The sequence below is a fragment of the Rutilus rutilus genome (assembly GCF_951802725.1).
Source record: "Rutilus rutilus genome assembly, chromosome: 15".
NCBI lineage: Eukaryota > Metazoa > Chordata > Actinopteri > Cypriniformes > Leuciscidae > Rutilus > Rutilus rutilus.
The window spans coordinates 10888169-10909552 of record NC_140220.1 but is presented as its reverse complement, the minus strand read 5'-3'; the positions used below and the strand labels follow the sequence as shown (position 1 = coordinate 10909552).

Here is a 21384-nt window from a genome sequence, read left to right as displayed (position 1 = left end):
GCAGCACCACATTCATTTAAAGAGACATTACTGTGAAACGTATTGATTTCAGTAAAATATTAACTGTTTTTGAGCAATTTATTCCACTGGGTGAAAATGCTTAAAGTTCACATTTAAACTTACTCCCTTCTCATTTAAAGCTACAGAGCAACTTACAATACTGCATGCAAACAACCAAAAAATGATATACTCTGTTCTATACACAACCTGCATATAAGAGCTGCGAGACAATGTAAGCCCCCTTCCTTTAATGTGGTTTCTTTGTTGCCACCAGTCAGTGGGAGTTTTTTTTTTTACACAAGGCACATCATTAGTATCTTTTTCTGCAAACAGTGAATCCAGAGCTATGCTGCTGTTGAATTTTACTGTGCTGTAATCATCACCAACCATGAAAGACTTCTCTGCACCTACAAAACATCCCTTAATGTTTTTTTCCCCTCCAGGATCAGTGTTCACGACGAAGACAGAGATGTTTCCCAAGAGCTTATTTTAAACTTTATAGTAAAAAAACTTGACTTTTGGGAGTCCTATTCACACAAACACTATGCTTTATCATTAACAGTATCTTATTTGATTAGTGATTCATTAGATACTAAACTGTGTCTTAAAGGGATAGTTCACCCAAAAAAGAAAACTGTCATCATTTACTCACCCTTGTTTCATTCCAAACATCTATGACTTACTTTCTTCTATGGAACATGGAATGTTGATAACCAGTTTTGGTGCCCAATGAATTCCAAAGAAGAAGAAGAAAAAAAAACATTTCTACCAGAAAGACTCGGGAGAATTAATACTGTAACAATAACATTTATTTAGGAGCTCAGCAAGCAATCAGGTTCTTTGGCGTAGGCCCCGTTCGTAACTCGCATTCAGAGGGTACTGAATCTGCGAGTCCCGCCTGAAGACGAAGGCGGGGGCGCCGCTCACCCCCCGGCGGAGTAAGGAAAGGGGCCATCTGGTGGTGGTGGGGTGGATGGAGGAAAAGACATCTGAAGTCTTCAGGATAGAAGGGATAGCCTGACTGATGGTGTTGAGGTTGATAGAGGGAGGACCCAGCTTGGTTGAGTAGAGGAGTTGGAGGAAAGATCCCATCTTGGTGGAGGCGGGGAGGATGGAGGTACTGGAGTGACAGCATCTGCGAACTCAGACATGTGTAAGCACTGCCCTTTTAAGCTACAGTAAATGATATGATTGGATAGATGAGGAGGTAATTAATGACGCGAACGATTGAGTCTTCCTGGCAGAACTTGCGCTAGCTTCATTTCTCCAAATATCGTCTTATAGAAAGAAAGGATGTTTTGGGAATTTTTGGATGAAATATCCCTTTAAAAGATCGAACAATCAAGGTAAAACAACATTTAACAAAATTCCTTCCATACTTGATTAGAAATAATGTACATGTTGATGTCTACTAGTACAAATTTCACAACTGGACAATGAAAAGAGTGAAAATGCTGACACTTCTTTACTTTAGCTGCTCTGTTTTTGTCTGGAAGAAGATATATATTTCTAGATTTTTGAAATGCACTTTTCTATGTCAATTCAATTTAAATACAAATTTCTACCATTGATGAAACACAGATGGAAAGAAAATGAAATAATTTTGGAAGTGACAAAATAAGACAATACTGCACCTTTCCAGTGGCTGTAGACGTAGACAAGGTGACCTGCAACTCAATTAGACACTCTACACAGGCTACTAGAGCTCCTGCCGGACCTACTGGAATGGGAAAAACCATCTCTGCATATGGTTTCATTAATCATTAAGTCATTATGTTACACTGTTAGATGGAAATCAGTCTTAAGTTAAAAAGAAAAGTCTGGCAAACAGCAGTTAAAGAAAAATATCCCCTGGTCTGATGAAATAAACGTTAAACTCTTCAGCCTGAATGCCAAGCACTGTGACTAAAATGGCTCAACACCTGGCCTAATACCGTACCTACGGTGAAACATGGTGATAGCAGCATCATGCTGTGGGGATATGTTTCACTTCGAAAATAAGCCTCAAGATTACAGATCATTTTGGCAACCTCCTGGGCATTTTCGTCTAAATTTATTTCGAAAAAGCAGCAAGCAAGTGTAGCGTTTCATTCTTAAAAGGCTGTACCTTTAAAATAGCATGCTTCTAATTAAGGGCTCAAATTAGTTTCTTAATCATATTCAAATATTAAAAAGGTTAAACACCAAAGAACATTCATCAGGGTTTAGTAAAGCTTGAACAGACCCGTGTTTTGAGCGAATGAAATGTTAGGTTGCATATTAAGCTAGGTCATACAGTCCTAAAATAATGGAAGAATGGGTTAAATGGGTCTTTTAGGGGTTAAAAAAGGACGTAACATCCATGCTATGTGATTAATAAGGATGGTTATATCACTATTGAATCGATTGTGTAATCTCAGTCAAATATGGCCTAAATGTGAAGTAAATTTACCAATGACATCACTACTACAATACTCTACACCGCAACAGTAAGCACAGTTTATCTCCATCTCAGTGGCATTCCCGCTAATGTAGATGTATTCAGTGAAAAAGTGGGTTTTCTCAAGCTGTGATTAATGAAAGCCGCTGTAAAGCTGTTTATTTGATGCCAGAATCATGCCAATTTGTCATTGTAAATCTACTAGTGAAAGCGAGCTGGTTAGAGGACTCCGAGTCTGTAACAGCTGGTTGAGGAGGAGATGCAGTGAGGGGTAAAGCATCCGCAGGAGCGCCCTACTATAAGCAACGGTTACCATGGCAACGCTGGGGGAAATTAGGTGTTAAAGGAGTATCTTCTTATGCACAAAAGCATAATGCACCAGTAATTTTTTTTTTTTTTGAAAGGTAGACAGTAGATATACAGTCATCAGAGTGTGAAAACATTGCATGCTTAAGTGTTTTTGTAGTATTTTAGGACATATCAGTCATCAAAATATACAACAAAAACACTGTAGCTTGTGTATGTGTATATTATATTATTTATATATATATGTTTGTGTGTGTGTTTGTGTGTTTAAATGTGTGTCTAATCTCCTGTAATGTCCAATAATCCGATTTAATATTTAATGTTTTTTATTTTATTTTTACATTTTAGAGATGCTGTTCCACCAGTTCGATTTAATATCAGTAAACTGAAGCAGAAGTTTTAAAGCAGCTTGCTTTGTAACACCTTCCCAGCATCTGAAATGTGGGACTGCAGCTTCAGCGCCCTGGGTGGAATTTAGAGACAGCATGATGATTTCAAAGGAAGCTTATTCAGCTGTAACAATCCGATGAGGAATTCAGTCTCAGGTGGTGGTGGAAGTTTGCAGTCGGTCTCTGAGCAAGAGGGGATTTTCTAACCTCTATTTATTTCCTTTAAGCTTCACTGCTTCTAACAAAAAAAAATAATTTGCACATGTGCATTTGCAGATTCAAGATGTGTTTATTGTGTATACATCATATAGATAACTAATTGTAAACATGGGTTTAATGACATTAAATAAAAAATACAGCAGTTATACTCACCTACTAACATTATATATTTTGAGAGCATCTTCTATGTTGATGCTGAAGGATAAATAATACATTTAAGAGACTCATTTGTAATGTTAAGTTGAAAGTGAAAATATATTATTATTATATTACAAAAAATTGACATTTCTTCTGTATTGGGAATACCAAATGCACAGTTCTTCCTTTCGTTTTGTAGGATGTACTTCTGAGAGCCTCTCCAGGTGGTCTGGTGTGGGTGAAAGTCACGATTATCTGCAGAACAGCAGCACTATCATTAACCTGTCAAAGTCATTGTTGTTGGAGTTATGTGAAGCATCACTATTCAATTACAGAAAATATCACGCTGTTATTATGCCGCGCTTCCAACTTTTGGAGGTCGCACGTGATATGATATCAGACGTGAGGATTTTCTAGGCCCTGCAGGGAAGTTCCTCAGCTTTCAGCTGGTGAATGGGTCTATCACGAAACTCTTCTGGGCTAATGCACCGAAGTCTTTGCAGAGGCGAATGATTAGCCCTTGTCTGGGCTACGTAATGTACCAGCGAGTTGATACTGCAGTCACATTTCCATGGGTTATCGTGCAGATACACCTCCTTCAACCCTGAATCAATCAGAGATTTGAATAACGTGTTACACTTAACAGATAAGAATAAAAAAGTAAATGTTTTTAGAATTTTTTGAGTCATCATACCATGTTACATTTCTTTTTTTCTATTAGCGATTATGTTGACTGTAAAAATCATCTTGAGACACCTATATTCTGTTCTATTACATTGTGCTCCATCTAGATAAACGCAGAAGCATGTCTTATGGCAACACCCCCTAAGAAACAAGCTTTGTGTTGAAACAAGTGTCGGGTAATCTGAAACCAGCCTAATAATATAGTATTCCCTTAGAACTGATAGTCAGCTGGTCAGGCAACCCACCAACTAGTCGATTCCTAATTCTTACCTTGCATGTTGGCTAGCATGTTGCCATCAATGGCATGAAGTCGATTCCCACTTAAGCCCACATGAGTAAGTTTAGGTGTGTGGCGGAATACGTCAGCTGGCAGGCTCTCAATTTCATTCTTTCTGATATACAGCTCCTGCAGGTTGGAAAGACCTTCTAATGTGGATGTGTTAAGTGTGGAGAGCAAATTGTTGTCCAGTACCAGCATCTCAAGACCAATCAGGGGCCCAAAGGTCCCAGCTTGAATATTCGTCAGCTTGTTGTTGTCCAAGTTGAGAAAAAGCAGCTCTTCAAGTCCAACAAAGGCTTTGGGCGAGATCCTCTGGATGCGGTTCAAGGCAAGGTCCAGAACTTTGAGGGCAATCAGAGGCTTGAATGCATTTGGAGGGAGGGCAGTGAGGGCGTTCAGGGGCAGGTCCAGCTCTGAGAGGTTCCTCATGCCAATGAACATGTTAGGTTTCAGGCTAGCTATCTGATTCTGGCCCAGCATGAGAAAGCGTAGGTTTAGGAGGTCTTTGAAGCCCTTCACTGGAAGTTTAGACATTCGGTTTCCTTGCAGATTCAAAAGCATCAATCGCTGGGCACCAGCAAATGCTTGAGGGTGTATTGATTTGATTGAGTTTCGCTCCAAGTTTACGCTCTCGATTTTTGGGACGGAGTTCAGGATGTTTTCTGGGAGGTCCTGCAGAAAATTTTCACCTTGAAAATAAATAAACAAAAGGAAGCAAAAGAGGAGGGTTTAATTGGCGGTGCTGAAGCAAAAATCACTATGTTCATAGGGTTAAGAACTTGAGTGCAACAGTCAGGTCCCGGAAGTAAAATTCCCAATCATTTTCTCCAAAGGGGAATCGATTTTTAACAATAACTGACCATTAAAAACTGAACAGCAAGGTTGTAAAATGATGGTATGCTTTTGTTGAAGCAATCAGCCTGCATTATTTCAGCATGTTTAACCTGTTCCTGGTGAAAAACTACATTACCCATGATTCTGCAAAGAATATTACATATATTTTGAATAAGAAACCTGTGCTGTATCTAGGGACCAGAATTTAAGGCAAAGTATTAATTACATTTTGTTTTTAAAACATACTGATCCCAAAACTTTAAGGTTACATGGAGATCCATGCACTATTACTGAGAACGTTCCTGCTCACCCATTTTTAGGATCCATGAGTCCAGAGGGAGTTTGGGTGGGATGCTCTGAAGTCCCCTCTTTTGACAGTTGACTTCAGTCTTTTCCGTACTGGATTTCTGGCTGCATTTACAATCACTGGGGCAGTTTTCCACGGCCTCTGCAACCCACAGCCATAGCACGGCTAACCCTGCAACCAGCTTCATATCCCTGAAAACACGCAGAGCCAGTGATTTAATTATGTCACGAGGGACAATATAATCCTGCTGAAAAGAGCATTAGGGGTATTACTGCGAAGAGAACCCCACACATTGCCGGACATACTGTTTGTGTTAGATGCAAATTACTAATGCAGACTTACCTTGCTTAATGGACGTCTAAATCCAACGCTGCTTTTATGCGCAAAGCTAGTAGCCGGTCTGAGCTCGGATGAAGTCTGAAATGAGCCGAAATGTTTGCCCCTCCAGCAAAGTGTGAGCTCTGTAAAACTCCCAGCACAGCACGTTGGTGAGAAAAATTACATGCACAGATCATGACAGGTTTCCCTGCCAAATGAACTCCTGCGTCCCTAGAGAAAGATCTGCGGGCATGCGTTTTTGCGTAGGTGTGTGAATTCACAGGGCACCTTATGCATGGCTTTGATTGTTTAACTTGGCACAGGTACGGTCTGGTTCACGGCAGATTGATGTCACTGTTATATCAGTGAGCACACATGATAATAGGGCAGGTCGATGAGCACAAGTGATCGGTTCGGGCGGCACAATCACTCAGCCCTCAGAGAGCCTGCTGAGCTGATAAGGACAAGGACCTTATACAGCTTTCCCCTTGGGCTTTTCTTGGCATTGTCCGCCAGGATTAACAGTAAGAACGAGTCACAGTTTCTCAGTTTCTCGCGAGCATCATCAGTGTCACTCTCGTTTTCATGGCCCCAACGCTTTGAAAGAGGAGGGCTGGCTGGCCGCAGGAAACGCACAAACCTCCAGAGATGTTATTATAGCTGTGTCTTTAAGTTTGACGTGTCTGCTCACCGAGATGATTTTATTGCGCGATAAAGACGAAAGCTCTTTCAAGGCCCGCCAACAGCAACCGAATATGCAAGCCATCTGGAGCAGCATAATTAGAATTTTCTCCAGCACCAAGCTGAGAAAAACCGACGCACCACCTCTAGCCACCCAAAAAGAGGAGCAGTCAGAGCTGATAAAAGAAAACGCTTGCGTGATTCTGATTAATAGGAATGTGTTAATGCTGCATCTGTTCTTTAACAATTATTCATTTCTGTATCAAGTAAACAAATAAAACAACACAACACAAACAGCTAGAAAAACCAAAGTGCATTTCATGCTCGCTTTTACTGTGAAAAAGACATTCACGCATGCTTCTTTCAACATCAGTGAATCCCTTCCCACCCCCAATCAGATGGATGTATTGTTGCAAAATAAAACTGCATCTCAAATAGATTTTTCAACGCACTACAGCTCCGCACTCATGCCAAATAGTACCAAGACTGGACAAATTCCTGTAATTTCCAGTGCTGTAATAAATTGCAAATGGAGTCAATCAACCGCGGCAGGCTGCAGACAAGAACTCTGGCTGAAGACAAAACCACATTTTACTAGAGGTCATGTACGTTCTCAGATTTATGTCCACCCCCAACGCCCAGACTCTTAAAAATGCCCATCTTTCTCTGAATGAGAGGAAACAATGGGTATCCTTTTATATCAGTCCCTGGCGACTTCATGTACTCAGCTTGGAATAACACTATGAAACACAGTTGAGTACATTTTTGAACGGTCACAGATCGGATTTCACATGATAGAAGGAATATTTGACTTTGATCAAATAATTGTTTATAAAGTCACAAAAATCATGCGTTCGAATTTGCCAAACTCACAGGAAATTGTCTAATTTGAAAGTGAGAAGCGCTTCACACAGATCCAGGCTAACAGATGTTGCCTGTAATAAAGCACAATTTAGCATGACACTAAAACCAATTAGCTTTCTAATGTGCACGTTCATGGGTACTTCATTTGTTGCGCATTGGCCAAGGAATGAAATGGTTTCATGCATCAGTCACTTTGTCATTTCCCTTGATGAGGGAAGTGATACTCTGACACTAGATCCTTCACCCCAGGAGCCTAAAATAAACATTCTTATGCCAGCTGACCCATCACAGAGCAAACCTTACATCAATTGTACATCACATTGCTGACATCTAGTGCTAGACTGTAGCTAATGCATAAGAATATCACTGATGAGTCTTAGGGCTTGTGCCAATACCCACAATTGCAGTCTTGGTGGTCACTTGAGAGCGCGAGGACGAAACAGAAAGAAAGTGTGCAGGACTTCCGAGGCTACACCCTTCGAAGGCCGTGAAGGTCAGACAGAGCTTTGTTAAATGGGATGGCCTATAGCCTACGGAGGACTGTTCTTGTTGCCTAGCAACTGTGGTGGGTGAGTGGCAATAACGTTTGTACTGGACTTTTCTGAAAGTTATATTAAACTATCTGAAAACAAAACAGGGTTCACAAATTGTCTAAGGTTCTCCATGGTCCATTTCTGTATAAATAAAGAGTATAAGCTATATATAATTGCAACTTGGTTGGATATAAGTAAATACTTGAACTGCTTTAAAAAATATATAATAATTGTATATGTGTCATTAGATATTTGAGTAAGCTGAAACCCAATACTTACGTTTTAAGTGTAATTCTGCAATTCACTCTTTATCAGTAAATCTCACACTCAAGTTTTTGTTATCCTCATTGGTATAGCTCACCAAGTCAATTAATTTAGAAGGCCACCAAATGTGAAAAAAAATTACAAGGTCAATGAAACATTTAAAGCAATATTTTTGTCTTTTTTATATTACCTTACTAAAACATTTTTGTTGGATCTCAAGATTATAACGCTGTAAGTGGGTAGTTTGTGGGAATTCCCCAAAGTTTATACAAGTGTGCTATTTTATAAATGAGAAAGTAGGCTATACTTTCATTCTAATTTTTGTGTACTTCTCAGAAAAATACTTAAAATTACACTATAGGCTATATGAAATTTACAAATAGTCTAAAAATATGGAAAAGAAATAGAACATTTAATATATTTTGTGACAACAAGATACATTTCTTTTGATAACACATTTATCAGTTACAAGTCATTTGACCAGAGAGAGTGGAGTTGACAGGAAAAAAGTGGAATAAAAAGAGGATGGTAAAAGACAGACTAACAACTACAGTAGGAAACAAATCAGACTCAACAGTCAAATGCAACTTGAAATATCTACAAAACATCTACTAACCTGTAAGAAAAAATGAATAAAAATAATTCTGTCATCTGTGCATATCATTTTGCAGTAAGACATGGCAGTCTGTTTGTCTAGAGTGGTTTAATTAATAATGGGTATTAAAAATGGCATTTTTTACAGAAATTGCTGGTCAGATAAACAAAATTTAACAAAATTGAACATTCTAAAATTTAACCAGATAAATAACATTGTACAATGCTTCTTTTCACTGCGATTAAGTAACAGCTCATCTTAGTTATAAACACTTAAAACTCTCATTAGGACAAATATGCCCACAAGTGATATACTTGCATAAAACATATGCAAAAGTAATAAGTTAAGAAAAGCCTTACATAACACATTCACAGTTGAGCATTGTCATTTTAAATTAAAACCTTAATAAAAATGTAAAGAAGTTACGCTACCTTGTACAAGATTGAAGTTCAAAGCTCAAAGTTTTTGTTCACAGCACACAATTAAGAATTTGAAAAAGATACTGGGACACTTCACATAGTGCCTGAAAAAAAAAAAAAAAAAAAAAGCAAATGTTTACAGAAAAATCTGAGGTAGCAAAGCCAAATTTTGTGAACTTTGGATAAAAGAAAGTCTTTTAGCATAGTGCATAATGCCTAAAATGCAAACCCTAACTAAATGTTTGTATTAAATATATACAGAAATTAAGAAAATATAGTTTTGTTGTTTTTCTTCTTCTTCACAAATTGCTGGTCCTGAGAAAGAACATTACACCTTTTCTTACTATACATATTAAAAAGAATATCCCATCTTACACAATATACAAAAGCATTACACAAATTGTCATTACAAAAGGTCAACGGTAAATAGCCAAGCAGATACTTTGACTGTGTATATGTGTACATAAGATGAGATGGCAAGTTACGGATTATGCAAAACAAGAAAAAAAAAAAAGCACATCTGTACAACAATATACATTTTTAAGACATCAAGCTCTGAAAACTGAAGCAGGGTCCACAATCCGTAAACATTTTGTGACAAGGCAGAAAATTTGGTGCTCAATTGCGAAAAAAGTCAAATATTTAAAAAAGACAGCAAGCTGCTAACAACTCATTCCCAGTCTGATGTTCAATGTCATCCTGAGACATTTCATTTGCCCCGAGTGTCCATAACAGATTGAGTTCTCAGTATATCCCAGGGAAAATGCGGTACGGGACAGCTTTGCAGTACTCTTCCCACGCAGAGCCGTACTTTTTCCTGCACTGACGCTCGTCCCGTGCATTACGGTGCACCAGCAGAGCGATCAAGTAGATCAGGTAAAAGTACGGGATCAAATGGTTGAATCCTAAAGGAAAAGTCAGGGATAAAATGGTGGAATTGAGTCAAAACAGACTGATAAGAAAGCTTAATTTCATCAGAAAGGCGAACGGAATCCGAATACTTACCACATGGTAGAGACCATGCCAAACCCATGATGATATCACCCAGGTAATTAGGATGACGGACGAACCCCCAGAGACCAGACACAATAAGACTCTTTCCAGTTGCAGTAGGAATAGTTTTCAGGTCTGATAAGATAAAGATAAAACTATTTTAGACCAAACAGTCTTAACAATTATGTTTATTCTTTAGTTTTATCCATTTTAAAACACTTACGAGACACTGCCGGGTCAGAAGGGTTTTTCCTGAAGGCAAACTTCTGAGAGTTGGCTTTCCGGAAAATGTAGTATCCAACTCCTGATGGAGAAGTTAAAAAAAACTCAAGTTTAAAGTCTGAACATATCAATATCCTGTTCTTATTGGCTGAATTAGCATCTAAATGTACTTTATGGTGTAGCTAAAGAAAAAATAGTGGGAAAATGTGTCAGAAACTGACCATTCATAGTGACGAGGGTAACAATCCAGAATACAGGGAGTTCATTGGGATGGCTGACTAGATAATACGCTTGACAGGTGAATGTAAAGGGAACAAAAGCCAGATCTCCAAACGTCAACATAAATCCGAAACCATCGTAGACTATATCCATCATGGTCAGAAGTTTCTCCTGAAACACAGAGTGATTTAATTCGAATCAGTTCATGGTTTCCACAATGCATTAAGAAATAATTATGTTTGTTTTGGAAAACCCTTGTTGTACCTCATGCCAAAAACCATCAACAACCCACAGGAGCTGGAAGATGTTGACCAGGAGCATCGCTGGAGAGGGATTATCGAGATTCTGGAGCTTCATTTCAGTGAGCAACATCGCAAAGTTAATCAATACCTGTGGAAACAAGCAAGAATTATTCTTTAACTGGTTAAAAAAGTACACTTTAATAAGGAAGAAAAGTTAAGGAATCACAAGAAATCTGAGTGTTACTGATTTCATCTGGCAAATTGCAAAATTTTGACCACAAGAAGGAGCAAAAAACAATGACAATACTCACCCAACCCATCAGGCCTGGGCGCATTTCACAGAAGAACTTGATATCGAAGTTTTTGATGCGGGGATTTAACTCTCTGCCCATGAAGAAATCATAAATGATGTAGCCTAGAGGAATAAAAAGAATAATCTTTTAAATCTATTAACTGTATCTGATATATAAATGTCAGGTACATATAAATCCTTCCTTGCAATCTCTATAAAATGATTTTATTAGAAGGCTTAATCATAAACAACTATGACTGGTCTATTTGAACTAGCACTGAGGAAAGTAACAGGAAATACATGTCAACTCTGTCTGGATGATAATTTAAACCTGAAAATGGGTATGAGAAACTTTAAAAGCCATAGAAGTGAAAATACTCAGTCAACGCAGCTTGATCTCACACTATTCGTCTTACCAGAGTTCCCTCCAGGAGCGAGCTCGTCCTCAGACGCCCAGCGGGAGCGGACGAACAGATAGACGCTGAGAAGAGTGGCGATGAGCAGGGCCGAAGTGCAGAACTGCAGGAAGTGAGCATGGATGTAGCTGAGATCCACCTCCTGGTACACGGCAACACCTACTGCCACAGCCGTGAGGAGGAGTGCATAGAAACCTGACGGAGAACAGAAGCTGAGATCGTCAAACAGCTCGCTCACAAATATAGAGTAGTGAAGCTTTTAAAACTGAAATAAGCTTCATTTTAAGGTTTTTCAATCAATTTCAAAACAAAAACTCAATTTCATTAACATTAAAATGTATCAACATTGAAGACTGACCATTAATCCTATATTTCAAGGTTTTCCCATTCTTGAGAGGCATTCCTTCAACGAGCTGTAAAAAAATAAAAATAAATTTAAGCTAAATAGAAATGTAGTCATTTAGTCATTAAAAATGACAAAAGCACATGCACAAAACTGAAAATATAACTATAAAAACTAATTCAAAATTGTAATAAACATTATAATAGTATATAAATAATACTAAAATAACATTGATATAGTGCTGTCATGTTTGATAAAAACAAGCTTATCATATTAATCTTAGCATTCTGCATCATACAAAGGATTTTCCTAATATTTCAATCATAATGACTCAAATCATGATATGAGTAATTTTATATTACAGTAATCCCCAAATGTTTTATATATTGCATAACCATGTAGTTAGGGATGCACATATATGAAAAATTTGGCCGATACTGATAATTCTTTATTTGAAAGCCGCTAACCGATATGATGGCCGATAAATCTAAATCCAATTTTTTTTTTTTTTTTTTTGAAAGCCTGATTACACAATCAGGGACACAATCAAAATTGAACAAACAAATCTGACAAAGAGCTGTTTTATAAAGGTAATTGCAAGTTTAAATCTCGCAATTCTGATATGAACTTGCAATTGCAAGAAAAAAGCCAGAATTGTGTGATATAGTCGCAACTGCGTGTTATAAAGTCAGAAGTGCAAAATATAAACCCGCACTCTCTATAGACTTTTTTTTCTTCACAATTGCGACTATATCGATATCACGAAATTCTGACTTTTTCTCATAATTGTGTGATGTAAAGTCGCAATTGTGAGATATAAACTCGCAATTCTGAGAAAAAAGTATTTTCCCCCCAGAATTATACTTTATAAATCGCAATTACAAAAGTCAGAATTGCGAGTTTTTTTTGTTTCATAAAAACCCAGAATCATCTTGAAATAATCTGTTTAACCTCAAACTCAGGGAAAAGCACTGCAATTTTTCGATCCTATCATAATTACCCTTAAGCTGCTGGAAACGAAACCAGATGTTTTCCAGAGAGGCTCTCTATCAGCATGCCACCTCTAGTGATTAATCTAATCTAGCCTGCTTCACTGCAGCTAACAGGCAAAGCAGAAACAAGAGCCACAGAGTTATGTGGTCATGTGCCTAAACCCGGGTCACGGGGAGTCATGTGATTGGGGACCGTACCTTTCCGACAGGGAGCAGGGAAAGGAAGGCCTGGAAGAGAAGCCAGAGCAGGACGATGCCAAAGACCTGACAGTCCCAGAGAGACTGAAGGGTAGGAAGCTCAAGAGGAAAGCTCTGGAGACTGGCATCCTTCTGCCCACCGAGAATGAGCAGCGCCAACACAGCCACAGGCAACAGAAACATCAGGAAGAACACACCTGAAAGAGGAAAGGGGCTCCTTTATTATAATCTTAACCAATGATTTAATTTAAATATGCCAGAAAATAGTGGGAAATGCACAAAAATAATCAGAGAATTTCAGACAAGAAATTCTGTTTGCTTTACTGTAGACTTAACGTTTGCATTAAAAAAGGCCATATTCTACACTTTATTATTTTTTTATTTGTACTTATGCTAGTCATTTAGTTTCATGACACAATACTAGATAGATGTTGATAAAAATTGGTAAAAGCCATTTTAAAATGCTCTGGTAAACATTTTGCCCCAAAGATGTGTGCTGCGAATATCTATTCTACACAGTAGAAAAGTACATTAAATCACTGACAAGACTCACCAACTCTTCCACCAAACTCCAGATCAGTTGTCTTGATGGCAGCAGGTGTTTTAGTTTGCGATAATGCCTCTGTCTCTTCCTTTTTCTCCATCTCTACTGCCTTGTCATCGCCCTGGTCCTTCCTGCGCCGTAGATTGTAGCGTCCACCTGCCTGGTTCTCTGATTCAGTCTCTGTCTTCTGCTGAACATTACAATGAGTCAAGACAAGACAGCATACTAAATGTGAAGACAGCATACTAAATGTGAACACTTTATTTACTGAACACAAAAGAATACAAACCAATAATAATAAAAAATAAAATAAAATAAAAAAATCACACCCATAAAAACAGAAACACACGGCTGTTCAAAAGTTTGGGGTTGGTAAAAGAAATGAATACTTTTATTTGTATTTGATGCATGGCCAAAAGTGACAGTAAAGACATTTATGATACAAAATATTAAGCAAACAACACAACTGTTTTCAACATTGATAATAATACGAATGATAATAATAATACTAGAATGATTTCTGAAGGATCATGTAACACTGAAGACTGGAGAAATGGATGCTGAAAATTCAGCTTTGCATCACAGGAATAAATGGCATTTTGAAATATATTAAAGGGGTCCTATTATGCTTTTTCACTTTTTCAACTTTAGTTAGTGTGTAATGTTCCTTTTCGAGAATAAAAAGACCTGCAAGGTTACAAAGCTCGAAGTCCACTCCAAAGGGAGATATTTTATTTAACAAAATCTACTTTTCAAGAACTACAACGAAAGGCTTGTTTGGACTACAACACGATTTTTCCAGGCTTTAAGAAGTCATAATGTTCCTCATTTAAATAATCCACACCCATGGAATAAGCAAAAAAGCGGACGAGGCCTGGATGAGCTGCTGCTATATCAAAGAGACACTGTTTTTTCCGCAACTCATTTGTTTGACCTTCCTAAAGGCTGATGAACTTAGAGTGGTTAAAATGTATTTTATATTTTGAACATTATAATCCCGATGTTAATCTGCGCACAGCACATTTTATAGAGAAAAGCTTCCAGAACCAAGATGCAGGCTTACGCACATAAGCTTCTCCTGAAATAGAGCAGTTTCGGGACAATCTGTTGTTAATAGATCACAACTTGTAAGTATGTCTTATTATTTGTAGTTGCATTTTCTATTAACAGTTCTAATGATAAGTTGTATGTTGTTGCTACACTCGCCTGTTAGCCAACATTAGTGTTGATAGTGGATAGCTTTTGTAAGGCTGTTCTCTGCCCCTTAGGAAAATTAACCATGTTTTGTGATCGATTACTGTTTGTATAACCAGTTTTCCGACATATATCATGATTAAATGGGGATAACATCGTATCTATAATGTATAAGTAAAACATACCAGTTTGAAACATCCTGTGAAATCCATGCTTGCAATCTGTTCTGCACTGTCCTCTTGTTAGTGTTTTGAAATTGCCGCCATCCTTTATATTTACACTAGAGAAAAACGCAGTTATGGAGGGGCGGACATTTCCCGAACACGTGCTTAAAGCGCTGCCAATCACAACAACCTGGGTTAAGCTAACCAACCACAGCACATTTTGTATTTCGGAAGGGGCTTCATCGAAAACGGGACAGACTGGGAAGAGAGGAGCAGTAATAATGTAAAATATGTGAAAAATAATGCGTTTTTTTTAACAATCAAGCATGAAAACATATTCTAGTACACCCCAAAAACAAAAACAAAATCAAGACTTTGTAAAAGGGCATAATAGGACACCTTTAAAACAGTCAAAATTGCAACAATAAATAACTGCAGCCCTGGTAAACACAAAAGACTTCTTTCAAAAACATTTTACTAACCCCAAACTTTTGAACTGTAGTGTTCATGTGTTACAGCCCCCTTAAAACCACTGCTTCCCAATTTGAGAAACTCTAGTGTCAATAAAATAAAAATATGTGTGTCATACTTTGACTCAATGTTTCAGTGGCAATCGATCTCACTGTCAGTCTAAGTCAAGAAATGTTACTATTTTGTGACCGCACAACTGTAAAGGTAAAGCAGTCGGGTCATGCTTTGTAAAGCCCATTCAATTGTCCCATGAGGAGAAACATGCTGAAAAACGTGAGGGTATGATTAAACAGAAACCGCAGTCAGCTTTAGCTTTGTGTGGACAACTAAATGGGCTCCTGTCACACATGAGAGGCACAACATGCATGCATCATGACATTCCAACCTTCACTAGACCAGTTTCTAACATATAGACCCCATACCTCAGTGATTGTGGAAGCTGTATTATCTGTATTATTTTCTTCTTTCTTCTCATGTTTGCTGTTGCTATTGTTCTCGTGTTTCATCGGCTGAGACAGATGACAGTCAAGCACACGTGAGGTGAACCCATGATGAAAGACAAATAAGATAACAGCATTAAAAGGATTGGGTTAATGGCTCTGAATTAGATTAAACTCCTATACTTAAAATCAACACAAAAATGCCATCACATGAATAAAACAGATTTTAAAATACATTAAAATAGAACAAAAAAATATTTTAAATTGCAGTAATATTTCACAATTTTACTGTTTTTACAGTATTTCTTAAATAAATGCATCCTGGTGAGAATAAGAGACTTCTTTGAAAAAGAGACTATAGGCTAGAGTGTGTGTGAATCTGAACATCCTGGGTTAGACAGATCATGCAAAGAGAAAGAAAGTCCGAAATAAAGCGAGCACGTGTTTGTTCTGTCCTAACAAATGAGTGTCCTTACCACGGGTGTGAGTCGGACCTCCAGCACTTCTTTGAGTTTTTCCCTGCGCACTTGCACATCTGTGGTGCGAGAGGAAGATCGACGGGACGTCCTAGCAGGAGAACGGGAGCGACTACGACGTGGGCGGCCCGGTGAGCGGGAGCGGGATCTGGACCGAGAGCGTGTAGCACCCTGCTTAAATATGGCCATGCTCTGCAATAAAGAAAACAATATCCACAAGACACTGCAAGTTAAGTTCAGTTAAATCTCTATTTAACTACTATTTTCAGAGGCATGGATTAGAACCTAGAAATTAATAAAGTTTTAGGAATTTTGAAACCTTTGAAGAAATATTATTACATTAAGAAACATTCTGCTCACTTTCTAGGTCACTACAGTAATCACATTAGAAAATGTGTCTTTGATCAAGTGAACTCATTTGTACAGATGGTCATATGTTTTGGCTCTAATTGTAAAACACAAGAAGCCATTTGAATCATTCTCAAATCATGCTGGAGAACATGTCAGAGAGAGGTTTCATACCGTGATGTCAGATTCCTTCAGCTCCAGCTCAGTACCATCTTTGTAGATGACGGTGTAGAGCCGAGTCTTGCTGTCGTAACTCAGTACCTTGACCTCATAATAAAGGTTACTGCCAGGCCAGCGGCCCATTACAGTATCTCCATTTTGAAACCTTGTAGCCGGCATTCTCGTTTACCTACAAAACAATTAGCACAAGATAAAAGGTCTGCATCCCAACCAATTCCCCATGTTTTTTTCCCACGGGAATCGGATTAGTATGATGACATTGTGCATTCTTATGGCCTTTTCGGTTTAACGAACTACTAAACAACATAACAGTCTGTAAATTACATACTAGAAACTAAATGCTTCAACACTGACTTAATGATAGTATTATGCAGCAGTGCAGCCCTTAAGGATGAAGTCAGTGTGTAACTTCTGTGCCAATAGCATCACCAAACTGATTTTTCAACCGGTTTAAGCACTCAGACATGTCTTACAAGACAAAGTCTTTCACTGAACAGACAAACAAAACCAAAAAAAACCCCACATGGTAGGAACTTCAGATGCTAAAACAAAGACTTGATGTAATCAAAGTGCCACAGTGTGTTTTGGGGGGAAATTTTACCCATGAATAGCTTACTTACAGTTGTTCCTGAATATTAAGCTGGGATTTACATTGGAAAAAGCACACATCACCTTTAAAAAACATAAGGCACATGAGCATGTGTCCTTCCAAACAAACTAAATTCTTTCTAGACCTAAAGATTCTGTGTGAATATTTCAGACATGAAAATAAACCAAACCAATGAGGGAAACACCAGAGTAGCTGCACATGGCCTGATGACAATGAAGCGGTGATGTCAGCTGCCATCTCAGAAGTGCTGATGGGTCTGAATTACACTTCCACACTGTACTCTCTGCACCCGCACTATTGTTGAGCTCTCAATGGCCTTTATGAGAGGGATTCTACTATCACTCAGTAACAAGCTAACCAAAGAGATTACTTTTACTATCCAGCCACAGACAAAAACAATCAATAAAGAAAGACCAATAGTAATTACTAGTAATAGTATTGTTTATACATATTCACACTTTTCTACTCAACCAGTTCTGTAATTTTGGATCAACAGATAATTTGCCCCATTTGGTGGGTCTTTCAAGCTTAAAAACCCCAAAACAAGATTTTAAAAAAGAAACAAGTTTGCAACTATTTTACTGCAATACACTTTGCATAAATAATATATTAACATATAATAAATCCCAAAATAATAATAATGTATTCATAATGCAGATTTTTTTCATTGTTGCAGTCTAACGATTATGCTTTATTATTGTCATATATTTAAACAATTTAAAAAACGATCACTTCACCACTGAAAGACAGTAACGCTTGGTGCTGATTTAAAAAAAATAGATGTTTAGAAATCCTTGAAAAGAAATTTTGTTGTAACGACCAAACACCACCATAACATGAGGAGGCAGTTTCCTTACCACCAACACATTAATGATTTTAGCACTTAAGCAACATGACAACATGCACAAAACATGTGCAAGTAAAAATTCCACTCACACATATAGAAGCATAGGCTATTTAGCAGAGTCAAGGCACACTCCGTTATAGGAAACACCCAAAAATTCTTATTGAAACCACATGAAAAGTACAGCCCATAAAAACATAAGCCATCTATCCTAAACCATCTAATCCCATGAACACATTCCAGACATTCTTGAACCAAAACACACTGACACACACCCAACAGAGTTGAAGTCCAGCACTGCAGAAATCCCATGTGCTTCCAGAGTTGAAGTGAAACTACAGAGCAAAAGATTTAAACTATGTTAATGTGAGTGGGCGGGGACTGTTGCCTTTTGTTATGCAAATGTAATGGCACAAGACGACACGCGCGCTTTACTATCACTGCCAGCGGCTATTCAAATTAAAACTTACTACAGACAATCTGACTTGTTTAAGGCAACAGTATGCCAGACACTGACCACATTTGTGAAATTTTAATTGCACATTTACAGACCAACGAAATTCCTTAGCTTTGGCGGACCGAACACACATCCTGACATATTTAGCCAAATACAAAAAAGTCTTTAAAATAAAGTATTATTGTGTTTATGCTTTGTGTTTTTCATGTGATACGGAGGCACACAGAGCATTCACGTGCTGTTCCTTTAACACAGCAAAAAGAATGACAGGAATGGAGGGAAAACGTCATGTATTCAAACCATTGTCAGTCCGCATGCGAGAGGCTCATAACACAGCAACAGTAAATCAGTATTAATAAACAACGAGTACAGAACCCAACTGTTATAATGAGCTAGTGGTGTATTTAACACATATTTAATGCCAAACCACAGTCAAACGACCATTAAAAGTGGTTATTTTGCGCAAAAGAGTGGAATGACTGACTTGCAGTTTTGTATACAAAATAATGAAACCGAAAGGTCCAATATGAAGTAAGACATTAACTTAAACAGATATTAAAAACGAATGCAGAATTTAATTGTGGAGATAAAACATACGAGTTGTGTGGACGACAATAAATGCGCGCCGTGCCCAAGTTTCCTGTGTAACGAGCCGGCTGGAAATCGAGTTATCATTCTGATCCAACACCAAAACAATGGTAAACAGCTTTATTCACATAAATAATGAGTATACGTGTTCGGTACATTATATGAAAAAAGCAGTGACTGTTAAAAGCAATATATTATGTTTACTTCATAAAGCAAGAGTTGCGGGCGGACCGAGCGCTGATCAAGTTCTGTAACGTTACCGTTAACTACGCAGTCACAATAAAGACATTTCCAGACAAAAACATTAAACATGCAAAGTGAATTCATTAAGATTTCTTACCTGCAATCGATCTTAATCTCCTATTAATAACTAAAGCTTCTCCACGGTACTTCATAAAATAAAGAATATTGTTTTAAAAACTGGCACCCGCTTTGAATACGTTCCTCCCTCCGTGACCGCTCAACCTACCAGCGTCCTTGAGGGCGGGAAGCTCTGTGATTGGCTGTCATGTCCTGTTTTTAAATTTCTGAATTTTCTGATTGGACGGCGGAGAGGTTTGCGTGAGCGTTGATTGGAGACGAGGCATTTGAGTTCGAAAGGATTTGGGTTTTACAAAATGGAGACCTGTCTTCACTGTCTATGGTCTTCTTGCGAGACAGTTGATCAGTGAGATATGAGAGCAGACAGGACAGCCGACGTCATAGGTTGTGCTTCTACCGCGAAAAGTTTCTTGTAAATGTTAAATAAATATACTTCATTAATTTAATGTTTATTAAACTGGAATTGACGTTAATATAGTTGATTTTTCAGTAATGATGTAAAGCAGTAATGCTTTTGAAATACAACTAAAACGATACGTCTTAGAATCTGTTGGAAGTTTTCTGGTTTTAATTTTATTTTCAGATTGATACTGTTCATAAATGCTTTTAAGCGCCCACTTCTGATTTATCATGTTGATTGAAAGGTATTTCTATATTAAAACACAGAACCTTGTTTTGTCGTTATGTTATATTAAGCTACTTGTATCTTGTCAATGGTAAATGTGGTAGCCTACCTTAGAAAACAACACCGAATAAGATAACTATAAAGTTTAGAGTGAAAACAACAGACGATTACATTTTAAAGTAATATATAGGCCCACTGAGCTTTCAGCCTACAATTTTTAATCATGTGAACTTTGTAGGGCAACTAACATTGTGAAGTTTAAAATAGATTTCTGTGATATAATTTACATTTGTACAGATATATTACATTATTAAATTAGGTTGTTATGAGTAATAGAAATCTTATATTGAATGTAAGTTCTATAATGACTACATATAATATGATTCCAATATCTTTTTCTTTTCTTTTTTTACAATAAACTGCTTAATTCAGTTTGCTGACTTACTGACCAATCAAATGTGTTCATCACAAACCAGCTTTTCTTAGGCTATGCTGAAGAGTAGGTGCACAGCAGATAGTCTCACTCTGTTTCCGTTTTTGCAAAGTTACTCTGCTACATATGACTTCAGGTGAACCGTAGCATTGCCTTTACATGCTCAATCCTGGAGCTGTCTCAATTTGTGCATATTGGTCCTTGAACTGCTAGTAGCTGCTTTCTGGCCCAGTAAGATTGCACTGTAGCTGTGTTTAAGAGGAGTATGGTGTTCTATAACTATTCGTGGGACTCTTCTTTAGTTGCAGTTTTATTTCAGTCCTGCCTTCTTCCTGTTTGCCACAACGGAACAGTGCAGCAGCAAACAGAAAAGCAGCATTTGCTTTCGATGAGGTGTGAAAGTTGAAGTTATGTCATGTTAAAGCAATGTCATGTTAAAGCAAGGTGCAAATGAGTAAGAAAGTCAAATAGGCTTTCGAATCTTACTAAGATAAGATTTGAGTTGAAATTAATAACCTGAAT

The 21384-nt window shown here is 37.8% G+C and overlaps 2 protein-coding genes across 4 annotated transcripts; both read right to left on the bottom strand.

Annotated features, from left to right (window-relative positions):
• Positions 1-3404: 3404 nt before the first annotated feature.
• On the bottom strand, positions 3405-6039 carry LOC311305323 (uncharacterized protein). Its single transcript, XM_084432962.1, has 4 exons — positions 5919-6039; positions 5580-5767; positions 4426-5124; positions 3405-4075 (listed from the first exon to the last, which is right to left on the bottom strand). Exons 2-4 carry the CDS (start codon positions 5761-5763, stop codon positions 3885-3887), a joined length of 1074 nt encoding a protein of 357 aa, XP_084289088.1. The 5' UTR covers positions 5764-5767; positions 5919-6039; the 3' UTR covers positions 3405-3884.
• Positions 6040-8627: 2588 nt separating this feature from the next.
• On the bottom strand, positions 8628-20902 carry lbr (lamin B receptor). 3 transcript variants are annotated; one of them, XM_084433332.1, is made up of 14 exons: positions 20879-20902; positions 16979-17153; positions 16457-16648; positions 15963-16049; positions 13721-13901; positions 13168-13364; positions 11993-12047; positions 11635-11829; positions 11238-11341; positions 10949-11074; positions 10687-10855; positions 10467-10547; positions 10256-10378; positions 8628-10155 (listed from the first exon to the last, which is right to left on the bottom strand). In XM_084433332.1, the coding sequence occupies exons 2-14, from the start codon at positions 17141-17143 to the stop codon at positions 9995-9997; spliced, it is 1836 nt and encodes a 611-aa protein (XP_084289458.1). In that variant the 5' UTR covers positions 17144-17153; positions 20879-20902; the 3' UTR covers positions 8628-9994. The 3 variants fall into 3 exon arrangements, with proteins under 3 accessions (XP_084289458.1, XP_084289457.1, XP_084289459.1); XM_084433331.1 differs by lacking the exon at positions 20879-20902 and adding an exon at positions 19824-19977; XM_084433333.1 differs by lacking the exon at positions 20879-20902 and adding an exon at positions 19824-19977 and having other exon boundaries at positions 13721-13898.
• Between the last annotated feature and the right edge of the window lie 482 nt (positions 20903-21384).

What these genes read in the sequence shown, in the direction of transcription:
- LOC311305323 (XM_084432962.1), bottom strand. Translation starts at nt 5,763, where the DNA reads ATGAAGCTGGTTGCAGGGTTAGCCGTGCTATGGCTGTGGGTTGCAGAG. An exon ending in CTCATGGATCCTAAAAATGG is followed by an intron (nt 5,125 to 5,579) that starts GTGAGCAGGAAC and finishes TTTATTTTCAAG; the next exon opens with GTGAAAATTTTCTGCAGGAC. An exon ending in CATGCTAGCCAACATGCAAG is followed by an intron (nt 4,076 to 4,425) that starts GTAAGAATTAGG and finishes TGATTGATTCAG; the next exon opens with GGTTGAAGGAGGTGTATCTG.
- lbr (XM_084433332.1), bottom strand. Translation starts at nt 17,143, where the DNA reads ATGCCGGCTACAAGGTTTCAAAATGGAGATACTGTAATGGGCCGCTGG. An exon ending in CAGCTTCCACAATCACTGAG is followed by an intron (nt 13,902 to 15,962) that starts GTATGGGGTCTA and finishes TGTAATGTTCAG; the next exon opens with CAGAAGACAGAGACTGAATC. An exon ending in TTCTGACCCGGCAGTGTCTC is followed by an intron (nt 10,379 to 10,466) that starts GTAAGTGTTTTA and finishes TTATCTTATCAG; the next exon opens with ACCTGAAAACTATTCCTACT.